We start from the raw sequence: 15154 nt of genomic DNA, 5'->3' as shown, positions 1-15154 counted from the left end.
TTGCCGAAAATCAAAAATTTCTCTCTCTCACTTTTTCTCTTTCTCTCTCCTACTTTTGTTGAATTTCGGCAATGGTATTGTCGAAATTCACTCTCTTTCCTCAGATTCTTAAATAAATTGAAACAGTACCTATAACACAAATTAACTTCAAATTTAGAAATATTCAACCAAAAGACTCTAGTTCTTTTTTCCTTGTTTTTCTCCTTAGATAGGGGGAAAAGCCACTTTATTATGCTGAGTTGTTTTTTCTTTTCCATCTTTTCCCGTCAGAGCGGTGGAAAAGTAACTTGGGTGTGGACTTTGTTATACATTGCTTTTAGAAAACGACAGACATTAAATACGTAAAGGCATCCAAACTTTGCATCAACATCAATCACATCACATGGGGCTCCACCAAATCAGAACCTCACATGCCCGCGAACTATTCACAACAATACAGCGTAATCTCGCACTACCACTACCAGATTCTCTCTGTTTCCGTTATTTTCCAACAACCGCATGGCCATTTCCGTCAATTCACCCTCTTAAAACTACTCCATTACGCGGCGAACCTTATCCAGTACTACTGGGAATAGTTGTTTTCAAATTTCAAATTTCCGATTTTGCCCTCTCACGGCCCACAGTTTTTCGCATTCCTTGTTCCTTTCAAAACTCTTGACTTCTTCTCTTTTTCTCTCTTTCTTCTATTATAGATCAACATCAGTCACTGATGAGTCACTGACTAAGCAAAAACCCGCGAAACTCTGACTCGTTCATTTCTCAATCTGACTCACTGAGTTTCGTTTTCACACTGTTTTCTCAACTCAGCGAAACCATGAGCCGATTCCGGCGATTCGAGCTCATCGAGCCGTGCTACTACTCTCCTCCTTCGCTCTCCATCCGAGAAACCTCTATTTTCGCGCCAAAAACCCTCGCACTGCCTTCGTTTCTAGAGGAGGATCTCGATCTCGATTTTCTGAGCCCGAGTCCGTTCGGGTTCTTCGACGCGGTGACCGATCTGGTCCGAATCGACGAAACGCCGTCGTTTTCGTCGTACAGGAGAATCCAGAAGGTGGAGAGGCATGGAGCCGAGTCTCTCTACTTGCAGAGCCTCAGCGACAGAGTGAGCCAGCTGGAGTCGCGGTTCGATCGGCTGGTCAAGGGCGTCGACAGGAAGTACACGTGGACGGCGGAGATCAAGGACGGCTCGGAACGGAAGTACAAGTGGACGGCGGAGATCAAGGACGGAAAGAAGAAGAAGGAGGAGGAAGTGGTGGTGAAGAGAGGAGGGGTTGAGAAGAACTATAAATGGACGGCTGAGATTAAAGGGAGAGGCGAGGAGGGCCGTCCGATCACGAAGACGTACACGTTCAAAGCAGCGAACGTTGATGATGAAGATGTTGATGATGATAGTGATTGTGTTAAATCGAAGAAAAAGGAAGAGAAGAAGAAGAAGGAGAAGAAGAAAAAGAAGGAAGAGAAGGAAGAGAGTCACAAGCGTACGGTGGAGATCGAAGAGCTTGGAGATCATAGGGCTGTGGTTTTAAGACAGGTATTTTGATTTTGAATTTTTTTTTTTTCCTGGCTCCGATTTTTGCGTTTTAGCTCCAATATCTGTGTTTAAATTTAGTTATGCGTTAGATTGGTTGTTATTTATTTGATGTTATAGGGGTAAAAAAGTAATTTAAATTGTGAATTTAAATTAGAACCCATAACAATTTAGTACGCAACACTTGAAGCTTGGTAATATTGTATTTTGTGTAGTGTACTAACATATTTTCTTTTACCAAGAGTCTTTGCAGCTTAATTTGCACTTATAAGTGTGTTTTTAAGTTGTTTGTATTTTTAGGAGAAAATGAGTGCTTTAAAAGGGCAATACTTAGATTAGATGTGTGACGAAGTTTTGCCCTCGTTAAAATACTTACTATATGTTATTTTTTGGGTTTAAAAAAATTCTTTTCGGCGTTGAAATATATAAATGGGCTGCATTTCAAGGATGAAAGTAATGTTTTATTGTAGTTTCTATTGGTAGCTCATGCTCCACCTTGCTCTTAGAGGAGGGAGAGGGGCAAAGGTGTCATTTGAACTAGAGCTTATTGTTGTCAAACTGTACTTTATAAATTAGTGTCCTGACTTTGTTTTATATTTCTATCCAAACTTATTGGTGTCCTGACCTTTGTCAATGGATGGCTGATACCGCCAATAGTTATTCTGTTATGTTGTGATTTGTGGGAGTTATGTTAAAATGAAGAAGTTAGTTTAAATGGTGTAAAAAACTTGTGTATGAAGATAAAAACAACATCATTTCAGGGGTAAGGGGAATACACTTGAGCTAATGAACTTAGTATCTAGATTTTTGGTGCTTTTCACCAATGAACTCTAACTCAATGGTCACCTCCTCCCCTTGCAAGCGCTAGGTGGAAGGTGATGTTGTGGCTCCAAGACCCATTAAGCATATGCATAACTTACAAATAAAAAACAAAAATGATTTTTGTTGCTTGTCGCCAATGAGCTCTAGCTCAACGGCCACCTCCTCTTCTTGTAAGTGCTAGGTGGAAGGTGAGGTTGTGGGTTCAAGACCCATCAAGCATGTGCATAACTTACCAATCAAAAACAAAAAGATTTTTGGTGCTTGTCGATGGTCAAGTTTTAAAAATGGGGAGGGGACGGGGGGTCCCTTTTATTTCTTTGGGCTGAATGTTCAAGTTTGAGTAGTAATGTAAAGGAATTTGATTTTCTTTTTGTCTTTCCTTTCCCCTGTTGATAATCTTTTTAACTTAAATCTGATATTTGGTTTGTTTGGTTTCATGCTTGGTAACTTTGTTTCCACATTGTTTTGCGCTTTGTGAATCATTTTAATAAGTTGAGCTCCTGTATTTTATATTATCTTGAAGGCCTTTGCCAGGAGAGCTGGAGTTGTCAAAAAGTGCAGAGGCAAGGAGAAGGAATTGTCCCCTCAAGATGCAGCATTGATGATTCAGCTGTATTTCAGAGCTTATCTAATCCGTAGATCAAAGGCTCTTCGTGCTCTTAGAGATCTGGCAGTTGCCAAGACCAAGTTGAAGGAGATCAGAGCATTGTTCAATAATTTCTCCTATCGCAGTCGTGTAGCTCAAGACGCAGGGGAGCGTCAGAGGTTTTCAGAAAAAATTATTGTCCTGCTCCTTACTGTTGATTCCATTGAGGTAACTTTATGTAAATCGCTTCAATTTCCGTAGTCGTGAATCTGATAAAACTCTTAATAACTTTTCATCAAGGAAAAAGTTAAGCTCCAAACCACTTTGGAGCTATCTTTCTCCAACCCACTATATGGTGATTGAAGAGACCATCCATGTGTAGTTTTAGTCATGACTCAGTCATTTGACTTGTTTAAATAATAAACATGGATGGTCGTATAAATCTTCACATAGTGGGGTGGAGGAGATCTTAACTTTGTTCTTCATCAAATGCCAGGAGTTTAATGAGACATTGTAGCAGTTTTTGGATTTTTTCATATCTTGTTGTTGGGCCATTGATAAACCTTACTCCTTGTTTCATGCAATTTGATATTTGAGTGATTTCATATGTTAGTTTTCAAGAATAATAAAGCAAACTCTGATAGATGGATAAACTTTATGATTTTTACTTTATTTTTTTAAAAGCAAAAAAACTTTTTAATTGTTTGGAAAATGATGGACAGTATTTAGTATCTGAATCAACTATTATGATGGTGCCTATAATTATCAAAATCATCCAAACCTCATTCAACAGCATTCATTGATTCTTTCTATTATTATAATTTTCCATCATATTATCTGAAATTGCTTCAAAAGACACTTTACGAATTTGATTGAGGGAGTAATTGACCTTCATTAGGATGAATTGTGAAAATCTGTTCTCAGAAATATTTTGATCCTTGTTTCGATAATGCTTTGACAGCCAAGTAACTCACACACACCCAAAACCCCTGAAAGTTCACAACTGTTAAGATTCCATGTTTTCATCTCTTTATCTTAAGTGTCCGAGAAATCGAACAGAACATATCATGAATATCAATCTTCTAATAGGGAGTCTCAATGCTACATTGTAACAGGGAGTCGACGTCATGGTGCGTTCTGCAAAGAAGTCAATGGTGGATGAGTTGGAAGCAATGCTGGATGTAGTGGACCCACAGCCTCCCGGGAAATCACTTTCTATGAGGAGGAGGACTTTTGATATGCCCGATGGTGCCTTTCACAAGGAAATTGCAGAAGGTGTAGCACAGGTTATCCAAATGCTTGATGAAGAAAAGAGTTCCGAGACCTTTGAGGTATGTGTGTAAGAACATGTAATAATCACTGTTTCGGATTGTAGTGTTTTCCCAGGAAGATGTGATCTAAGTGAGGAGATTTAGAAGACTTTAACCGGTTGTTTCTCTCATGTATTGAGCTGTGTAATGCTTGAACCTTTACCCACTACTTCTGGATTCAAGGGGATTCGGAAGACTTTAACTGGCTGTTTCTTTGTAGTGTTATAGTTTCTTCCAGGGAAGATGGCTTTGCATTTGAAGATACTGATCATTGTGCTTTACATTGTTTGTAATGTTTATTAATGCTCTCAACCTAGTAAAAGCTTTCATCCCAACTTTGGATAATCCTTTCTCACCATGTAATGTCTGGAAACTTTTTTTAAGCCATCACGGTAAAAACAGCTCTGCTTTACGATCTGCAACTTTGATATTTTTCTGCCCAAAATTATATGCAGTGAAAGTTATGTCAGACTATGTTGTCTGCCATGTGACCTTTCTTTCAAAAGATGGATTTTGAATCTTCATATGCATTGAACGAAAATTGGAAACATTTTTTACCGAAATAAAAAGAAAAGAAAATTGGAAACATTACTTCTCTCATCTTAGCGTCCTAACTCAAGATATTGTCATATATGGCCACCTGGCCAAAAATTGTCTTACTCATCCTATACATAGTATATGGCCATTTGAGAGGATTCAGAGAATGAAAGGGAAAGGTCTCCAAATTAAATGCAGAAACGACTCCTCCTGCATGATCAGTCATAGACTTTCAAGGTGACCATCATCCTTTTTGTGCTGAGAGTCAAACGTTATTCTATCATCATCATGACAAACCCAAAAATTAGGGGCCTTCTTTGTAGAAGTACACAAAATGAATGGTTTATTGCAGTCTCACTGAAACTATTGTATACACAAGGACAAAGTTTTCAAATCTTAACCACAAAACTAAAATATCGATCTCAATCGACATTTAGGCTATATAAATTATTTAATATTTCAGAAATAATACTCATTTTCACTTAATATATTAGTGAATTTTACTAATTAAATTCATGATAAAAACTAATGAGTATGAGGGAGCATTGCTGTTGAATAGTTTTCCCAAAAAATAATAAGCTATTGTGGGCCTTGTGGTACAATAATGCCAGAAAAGTAAAGAAAGCCTATTATTGGGGCTGGAGCCTTAACTCACTGGGCCCAGCTTAAGTTCAGCTAGTCATGTCATACAGGGTATTTTCTCATAAAATTTGTTTTTGTTTTTGTTAATTTGCCTGCTGCATTGAATATTTCGATACCCAAAAAAATAAAGATTTATTTTATACAGTCTTTTAAGTGATTATCATACATAACATGTATATGTAAAAAAGTTTGTTTCCGAATCATAGAATTTGAACTCAGTGTCCACTTAATAATAGGGTGGTGATGTTTCTAAAAAAAAATAAATAAATAATAGGGTGGTGATGGCAAATGTTGAATAATATGTTTGCAATATCTTGTTTTCGTGGTCTAATTTGTTGTAAGCAAATCGTTAAAGAAAGTGTTTTATATAATATTCACATGTATTGAGCATATGACGTGATTTAAGAAAAATATAATAAACTTTAGGGATAATTACAGATTACCCACCTGTGGTTTAGTCCAAATTTAACTTATCAACCTGTGGTTTCATTTTTAACACTTTAACCACTTGAGGTTACTTCCGTTTAGTCTCTGTTACCCACTTCTGATTAAAAAGAGGGGTAAATAAGTCTTTTTACTCTCATTTTATGTCTCTCTCATCCCAAAACAAGAAAAACAAAAAAAAACAAGATCAAAATGGGCTATTTTAAACCCAGGAATATGCATCTCTTAAAACATGGCTCAAATTAAAAAATTTTCAAACCCAGAACACAAGAAGACCACCATAATCACCTTCATCATGAAAGCCATCCTGCAAAACAACAACAACAACCAAAAAAAAAAATCCCAATTTTGAAGAACCTTCACTATATTTATGACTCTCTGTGGCCTACAAAGGAAAGGGTACAATGACAATGAACTCAAATACCAAGTTAGGTGTGCAATGCTATCACACCACCAGAAGTTCCATACTTATTAGGAATCAACAACTCTACATTGACCATAACACCAATTGCCGCAGCTGCAAATCCACATTGCCCTAACCTCAACGCTAACCCACGCAGCGCAAGTTGCTGATTTTATGGTACATCTTTCAGTTCATATGTTTTTGACTTTATCATAATTATTAATATGCTAAGATGTTGATATTGTATGTACTCATGATTTTCAAGCAAATTAGTAGATCTACCTCATGTGGATGGGAGTGTGTTTTGGGAGAGAGGAGTGTTTGATCTATTTTGGGTTTTGTTTTTGATAAAAAAATGTGTTAGATTAACGTCTGAAAGGGAGGTAGGTTACGGAGTAGTAACAAAGTGAAGCACAGGTGGATAAAATGTCAAAAATGAAACTACGAGTGGGTAAGTTAAATTTGGGCTGAACCACAGGTGGGTAATCTGTAATTATTCTTAAACTTTAATAATTTTATTTTACAGAAATAAAATCTAAAAATAACAACATAAAAATATAAAATGGAAGAATAATTTTTTAACTTATTCTAATTATTAAAAAAAAAATGATGTATTTTTTTTTTTAAAAGCTTATATCACTTACTTTTCTTTTTTCTTTTTTCTTTTTTTTGAGGAAATATATCACTTTCTTATTAGTTTATACGATACGTAAATTCTAATAATAATAATATTCCAAAAGTAATGGATGAAAGTGGTGTAATTAAAGCAATCCCAAAAAGAATAAGACTATAAATTGTAAAAAAATTTAGTAAAGCAATATATCATAGTTGAATATGGTTAATTTATAATAAGTTATATTTTGACAATAATAATTATCTTATAGCTTTGTGAAGTTTATTTTTTTAGACTAGAGTAACCATTCAATCTGCTATTATAAGCACACAGAGATGAATCCTGTCCTATAATTTGAAAGGCTTTCATGTGGGTTTTAGTTAATTCAACTGGTAAAATTTTCGATGGTTGTATAAGAGATTTGGGTTCAATTCTCGCCTACACCAAAAACTGATTAGTGTTTTGGTCTAATGATAAAGAGCTATCAATAGGAACAGACACTATAAATTGAAACTCTCTAAAAAAATAAAAGCTTTTATAAAAATATTTTTTTTAAAAAAGTTTGAAACTGTGGTCTTATAAATGCAGTCAAATACCCCAAAACCGACAGCAAAGCTAGCTTGACTGATACCACAGCCAACCTTCTAAAGTAAACTATAATAGTTTTTTTATTTTTTATTTTATATTACATTCGTATAGTTTTGACAATTTAGCTTAACAAAATCTGTTAAAATCGTGATTACGAACTCTTCAACTTAAATTGTATAGGACAAGTAGTCATTTATCAAACAAAAATAATAATTGCTAATAAAAGGCAAACAATAATATTAAATAATAAGTATATTTTCCATTTTACCATGCGTTCATAACTTCTTGCCTTTCACGACTTGTACTCAAAAGTAAAAAAAATAGCAAACTTGACCAAGATGAAGTCACTCATGAAATCATGCATAGGAAGAGTGAAAGGGTCTCTCTACTTGTCGTGAAAATTGGAGCCATATACAATTTGCGTAGATCATTTGATTGTTTGATTATTTGTATGAGTTACCAATCATACTTTGGAATGACCCAAAAGTTGGGCGGCAAAGAGCAAACTAAAACTTAAAAAAAGGAAGAAAATGTAAATCACTTTCAAGTTCTGCGCACTTATGGCTCTCTTTTTTTCCTCAACCTGAATATGACGCGAATTCTTTTATGGTCTATTTGAAAACAGTTTATTTAACTGAAATTGAAATTTTTTTGCTGAAATAGTACATTAAAACCTATAAATAATACCAAAAAGTGCAATGAAACCTATGAATAGTAGTAAAAATAAGCTGAATAGTAGAAAAAAATAAGTTAAATAGTAAAATAAGTTAATTTTAAACTCTAATCCCGAATGCAACCTAAATCTCAACCCATAACCTGCTAATTTTGTGTTGTGCCGTGTCAAATTCTTGAATTCGTGTCCAATCTTAATACCCCTAGTTTAGACCAAATAGATGTATGGTAAACACCAAAAGCACATAAATCAAAATAAAAAAGAATCCACAAATCACAATATGTTAACGTGACATGAACATCAAAAAGGTGAGTGATTTAAGGGGGGCAAAAACATGACAAAATGGGCTTTTGCCCCTTTCGGGAAATTTAATTAGTTTTATACTTTTTTTCCTAAACTAAGTAGGGAAATGCCCCTTTTTTAAAACTCGATTTATGATAAATTGAGTTAGATCCTATAGTGGCGTTTTAAGGAGCCTATAGTGACGTTTTTTAAGACCTATAGTGACGTTTTTTAACTAGACCTCAAAGAAATCGAGTTATAGGTAAAAAAATTGCCTATAACTCGATTTCATTGAAGTCGAGTTAAAAAACGTTACTATAGGTCTTAAAAACGTCATTATAAGCTCATTAAAACGCTACTATAGGACTTCAGAATTTTTTTTTTCCTAACTCGATTTATCATAAATCAAGTTTTAAAAGATGGACATTTCCCTATTTTGTTTGGGAAAAGGGGTATAAAACTAATTAATTTGTCTGAAAAGGGAAAAGCCCATTTTGTCCAGCAAAAACATTATTTTTATAATTTTGTAATAATGCAATGCTTTTGAAGTTTTATTTTTATTTTTGCTAAACCAATGCTTTTGAAGTTTAGATAGCCCAACAAGTTGAACTTTCATTTTTCATGATATTATATATGGTTCATGATAGCACTGTATTTTATTTATTTATTATTATCATTGTTAATGTGCTATCTTTCTTTTATACTTTTTCAACTCTATAGTTTGAACCATTATTTGCCTATTGGCAAAGATTCATTTTTTGCTTAGTTTATAAGGAATAGATTCTGTATATCTTAACGTGGGAAACATAACATATAGGCCGAGTCAAACCAAGACAATATAACTTGGAAGTAAAGACTATAAGCTCATTAAAACGCTATTATAGGACTTCAGAATTTATTTTTTCCCTAACTCGATTTATCATAAATCAAGTTTTAAAAGAAGAGCATTTTTCTATTTAGTTTGGGAAAGAGGGTATAAAGCTAATTAATTTGCCTAAAAATGGCAAAAGCCCATTTTGTCCGGCAAAAACATTATTTTTACAATTTTGTAATGATGCAATGCTTTTGAAGTTTTATTTTTATTTTTGCTAAACCAATGCTTTTGAAGTTTAGGTAGCCCGACAAGTTGTACTTTCATTTTTCATGATATTATATATGGTTCATGATAGCACTGTATTTTATTTATTTATTATTATCATTGTTAATGTGCTATCTTTCTTTTATACTTTTTCAACTCTATAATTTGAACCATTATTTGCCTATTGGCAAAGATTCATTTTTTGCTTAGTTTATAAGGAATAGATTCTGTATATCTTAACGTGGGAAACATAACATATAGGCTGAGTCAAACCAAGACAATATAACTTGGAAGTAAAGACTATAGGTTCATTAAAACGCTACTATAGGACTTCAGAATTTTTTTTTCCTAACTCGATTTATCATAAATCAAGTTTTAAAAGAGGGGCATTTCCCTATTTAGTTTGGAAAAGAGGGTATAAAGCTAATGTAAGGACTCGATTTGTAACGACTCAAAATGATATGGGATTCGCACGTAAAAAGGCCCAAACAATATAATTTGTAAAGCGTTGGTATTAAGAACTAGATTAACTTTCATAGAATGAGAAGATTCACCCTCACGTATATTGAAGGCTCAGAGCTGGCATAACAATCGGTTTTTCGGTGAAATAGATACAGTTCTTTCGTTTTTCACGTTTTTCTTCTTCAGTCTTTGCTTTTCTTTTTTCTCTTTTTTTTTGTTATCTTCCGATCCCTTTTCTGCGTGTTCTTCTTTCAGTTTATATACCACCCTCTGTGTTCCATCCTCACCACACACGTGTAGGTTGGGTTCGGGGGATTTCTTTCTGTCTCATCTAGCGCCTCCTGGAACTTTCTATGGGCAGCTGTAAGGCTGCTTCATTACTGTTCAGGTATCACCTCCACATTAATGCTGCCAGAGAGTTGGTTGAGAGGCAATTAATGCGGCCAGAGAGTTGGTTGAGAGGCAATTAATGCGGAGGTAGCTGTAGTTATAGATATTTGTTTGCCTTTTCTTTCTTACCCTTGGTCTGTTATCCCATCTTCAGTGGTGACATAGTTTCGAGGTCCGATTGTAACAAGACCGCGTCCTGATCGTCCTCAGACCCATACTGCCGAGGAGTATGGTGTCCTCGGATGAATACGGAACTCTACTTTCGTGATATTGACTACCCCCCCCCCCCCCCTTGGTGGTTACCCTTACGACCTGACTTGGGCCTCCTCGGACGAATTTGCATCCTCGGATGGGCCACAGGCCCAACGATCTTGACCTTAATGGGTCTGTTGATTGACTGGCCCCCATAGCTAATTAATTTTCCTAAAAAGGGCAAAAGCCCATTTTGTCCAGCAAAAACATTATTTTTATAATTTTGTAATGATGCAATACTTTTGAAGTTTTATTTTTATTTTTGCTAAACCAATGCTTTTGAAGTTTAGGTAGCCCGACAAGTTGAACTTTCATTTTTCATGATATTATATATGGTTCATGATAGCACTGTATTTTATTTATTTATTATTATCATTGTTAATGTGCTATCTTTCTTTTATACTTTTTCAACTCTATAATTTGAACCATTATTTGCCTATTGGCAAAGATTCATTTTTTGCTTAGTTTATAAGGAATAGATCTGTATATCTTAACGTGGGAAACATAACATATAGGCCGAGTCAAACCAAGACAATATAACTTGGAAGTAAAGACTTAAGAATACAACTTGAAATTTTCTCATTTAAATTAAAACCATGTAAAGTAGTCCAAAATTCAGTTAATACATTGTTAGGCTCAACTGCTTTCCCCAACAATGGTCAATTTGTTGAAAGAAACATTATAGAATACTATTTTATGCAATCTCCCCTGAAAAATATGTGGGTCGTGTGATGAAAATTACATGTACTACGCGCATAGTAGAAAAGGCATCAACCTTGTCATAACTTTCTCAATTATTCTTTAGAATAAGATTTAGATAAAATGAAATAATAATAATAATAATAATAATAATAATAATTTGATAAATAGGCTATTTTGAGAAAGTCTAGACCGTTCTTTATTCATTGTAAACATTTGAATTTATACAAAATAGACTACCAAACTAATCATAACTCATTTTAATCCAAACTAATCTAACAAATCCTAATCCAAACTAGTTTATTTGAATAAATAAAACATATCTCCATCATTATTCTAATATTAATTAAAATAAATTAGTTACCTAACAATGTAACATTATTATAAATACCTTTATAGTTTTTTGTTGGTGTAGTTAGGATTCAATTTTAGTTCACTGTTCACAACAGAGAAAATTTATCATTTAAACTAATTGAAACTTAGATAAGTACTTTGTACTTCTTCTTTTTTAGAAAGAATTACTTTGTACTTGATGAGTTGACTGATCATTTTTTATTTTATGAATCATTTTTTCATCCCGAAATTTTGGAACAATCACATCAATTTAATTGATTATCTAGATATTAAGTGTGCATTTGGGATCCATTTATTTAGTCATTGTTTTTCTTCGTTTAGCTTGAGTGTGCATTTGGGATCCTACGTCAATATTTGCTTTTTTTGGTTAGCATGCTTGCGTTTAGCTTGAGTGTGCATTTGGGATCCTACGTCAAATATTTGCTTTTTTTGTTTAGCATGCTTGCGTTTAGCTTGAGTGTGCATTTGGGATCCTACGTCAATATTTACTTTTTCTGTTTAGCATGCTCGCGTTTAGCTTATTAATTTTGTAGCGGGCGTATAGTTTTTGGATCCCACGCGCGTTAAGTCAAGACAATGGTAACATTATTGTCTCTTGAAACGGTAATATCACTATTTATGGGTTTCAAATTTAATATATTTTTATTCCTCTTTTATATATATATATATTTAAAAAAAAAATACAAACAGACTCTTAAATTAACAAATGGAGTAACAACTAACAAGGTCTTATTTTTTTTAGAAAAGAAATAACAAGGTCTTAGAACAAAATGGCATTATGCCCTTTTCACCCAAATTATATAGCTTTATACCTCTCTTCCCAAACTAATTAGGGAAATGCCCCTCTTTTATAACTCGATTTTCTTAAAATCGAATTAAAAAAAAAAAATCTGGAGCCCTATAGTGACATTTTAAGGACTTATAGTGACGTTTTAAGGACTTATAGTGACGTTTTGTAACTCGATCTCTATAAAATCGAGTTATAGGCAATTTTATTGCCTTATAGTGACATTTTGTAACTCGATCTCCATAAAATTGAGTTATAGGCAATAAAATTATTGCCTATAACTCAATTTTATGGAGATCGAGTTACAAAATGTCACTATAGGGCTTAACTCGATTTTGAGAAAGTCGAGTTTTAAAAGATGGGCATTTTCCTAATTAGTTTGGGAAGGAGGGCATAAGGCTATATAATTTGGGTAAAAAAGACATAAGGCAATTTTGTCCTTGTCTTAATGTTATTGTAAAGACCTTGATCTATTTCAAGGTCTAACCAACGTCTTTGAACATGTGCTCCAACAAAATCCTAATCCGGATCATTTACTATAAAAACTGCCCCCTCCTTTTGTGGAAAGGATAAATTGTGAATATAAAAAACTCATTTTTGCTAGTAATAGCAAGGTTTTTCGCTTGTTATATCATAAGATAAACAAAAGCGGAATCAACCATTGTACATTCATATGATTTAGCATGATTAAATTAGTTTTAACCACCCATAAAATAAAAAATAGATTTAACCAATATGATTTACATAGACTAATGTGAAGTTTCTTTAAATGTTTTTAACATAATTACAAATAGTTTATATGGGCCACGCCGTGGTTAATACTTTTTTTTTTTTTTTTTTTTTGAGAAACACCGTGGTTAATACTTAATAATGTTGGTTGAGGTGGTATCTGGTCATGGATTAGGGCATACATACATATTGTGGAATGCCAATATGCTAATTAATAATTTTTAATTCCAATTCCTAGATGGCAGTGCTATGCTTATATTTTATTAAGATTGATGTTTTAGAGATCTTCTCAAAAGATTGGTGTTTTAGAGAAATATGCCTCGATCATAATTTCAACTGCTAAAGTCACTACTTAAATGGATGCCTTAAGGTTGAGTTTGGGAATTTGGATTTGAATTTGGACTTAGATTTTAAATTAATAAGTTTCAAATCAAGGGATTTTAAATCCATTGATTTTAGGAGTTAGTTCAAATCCAAGCATTTTAAAAGTTTAAAATTCTTAGTGGATTTGTCAAATTCAAATCCTTGATCTTTTTTAAACTTCCCAAACAAGTTATTTGGATTTTAATAACTCAAATCCAAATTCAAATCCAAATGTCCAAATCATGCCATTCAAACGCACCATAAGGGTATTGGTTTATATCTTTTTTTAAAAAAAAATTAAGAAAAAGGAAAAATGTAATAGATTATTTAACAACTTTTATATATTTTCAATAAAAATAATATTAAAACTTTTTTTAAATAGTCTATTAACAAATATTTTAAAAGCATATGTTAACTGCGGATCAATTTTTTATTTACAGGAAAGGTTCAGGGCCTTTATAGTTTATATAGCAAACGTATAAACAACCGTGTCAAAGTCACCGATGGTTCAACCATGAGGAATCCAGATAGAGCTGGTGGAGGGGGGTTAATTAGAGATCATGATGGGGCTTGGCTGAAGGGTTTTGCAAGAGGTCTTGGGTTCACTAATAGTGCCTTGGCTGAGCTTTGGGCACTTAGAGATGGGCTGCTGCTAGCCAAGAAAATGGGCATTCAGTAACTTATAATAGAACTTGATGCTTTAAGCATTGTTATTTTAATGAACAATGAATCTGAAAACCTCTTAATGGAGCCTCTCTTATCTGATTGCAGGAGCCTCTTGAAGGAAATTTCAAACAAGCGCGTGATCCATGCATTCCGGAAAGCAAACCAATGCGCTGATGCATTGGCTAAAATAGGAGCGCAATCTTTGTATAGTTTTGTTACTTTTTGTAACCCACCGCCTGTGGTGGAGGATATATTAGCTATTGACAAGACTAATTTACGTTGTAATAGATCTGTGAATTCCTAAGTTAATGTTTAATCATGTTTTACCGAAAAACCGTGTCAAAGTCAAACTTAATTATTATCTTCTCTCCTTTCTTTAATGCTTGATGGCTGTGTTTCCACTTTCCAGAATACACTAGCAAATTACCATGCACTAGCTCTTAAGCCAATTAAAGATACATAAATTCGGTAGCTGAAGACATAGCTCTTGGTTGTTGTGTTAAGACTCTGATTCAGTCATAGAATCATTACACTCAACAACTTTCAACCTTTTGAAAGTCATACAGTATTATACAACTAGTCTAATAGTCTAAAATGACACAATAATTTTATCATTTTAAATAATTATATTGATGGGATAAATTGCCAATAGAATAACTTCACTTTTTATGAATTCAAGTTACCAACATCATTAGCACCCACCAATAACAAAATGCCTCTTTAGCAATATCAGTAAAAAAAAAAAAACTAATGAAAATTATTGTATGCTCATAAGTCATAACTACTGATAAAAATAATGATATAATGGTATCATGCTACTTCATCAAAATAATTTTTGGTTATTGTGGTATTTGTTGTCACCTTGACGACTTGTGTGATATAAATATCATTACACCAATATAAGTTTATTATATCAACTATATAACAAAATTAGTATAGTGATATT

At 33.6% G+C, this 15154-nt stretch overlaps 1 protein-coding gene across 1 annotated transcript; it reads left to right on the top strand.

Annotated features, from left to right (window-relative positions):
- Positions 1 to 676: 676 nt before the first annotated feature.
- LOC126699171 (BAG family molecular chaperone regulator 7) lies at positions 677 to 4591 on the top strand. Its single transcript, XM_050396841.1, has 3 exons — positions 677 to 1531; positions 2874 to 3164; positions 4052 to 4591. The coding sequence occupies exons 1-3, from the start codon at positions 815 to 817 to the stop codon at positions 4277 to 4279; spliced, it is 1236 nt and encodes a 411-aa protein (XP_050252798.1). The 5' UTR covers positions 677 to 814; the 3' UTR covers positions 4280 to 4591.
- The last annotated feature ends 10563 nt before the right edge of the window (positions 4592 to 15154 follow it).

This window comes from Quercus robur, chromosome 9, assembly GCF_932294415.1.
Source record: "Quercus robur chromosome 9, dhQueRobu3.1, whole genome shotgun sequence".
Taxonomy (NCBI): Eukaryota; Viridiplantae; Streptophyta; class Magnoliopsida; order Fagales; family Fagaceae; genus Quercus; species Quercus robur.
The sequence above is the reverse complement of the archived record's forward strand: the minus strand, read 5'-3'. Positions and strand labels throughout refer to the sequence as shown.

Coding starts and splice junctions, on each gene's coding strand:
- LOC126699171 (XM_050396841.1), top strand. CDS start 815: ATGAGCCGATTCCGGCGATTCGAGCTCATCGAGCCGTGCTACTACTCT. Junction 1,532..2,873: donor GGGCTGTGGTTTTAAGACAG/GTATTTTGATTT, acceptor ATTATCTTGAAG/GCCTTTGCCAGGAGAGCTGG. Junction 3,165..4,051: donor TTACTGTTGATTCCATTGAG/GTAACTTTATGT, acceptor ACATTGTAACAG/GGAGTCGACGTCATGGTGCG.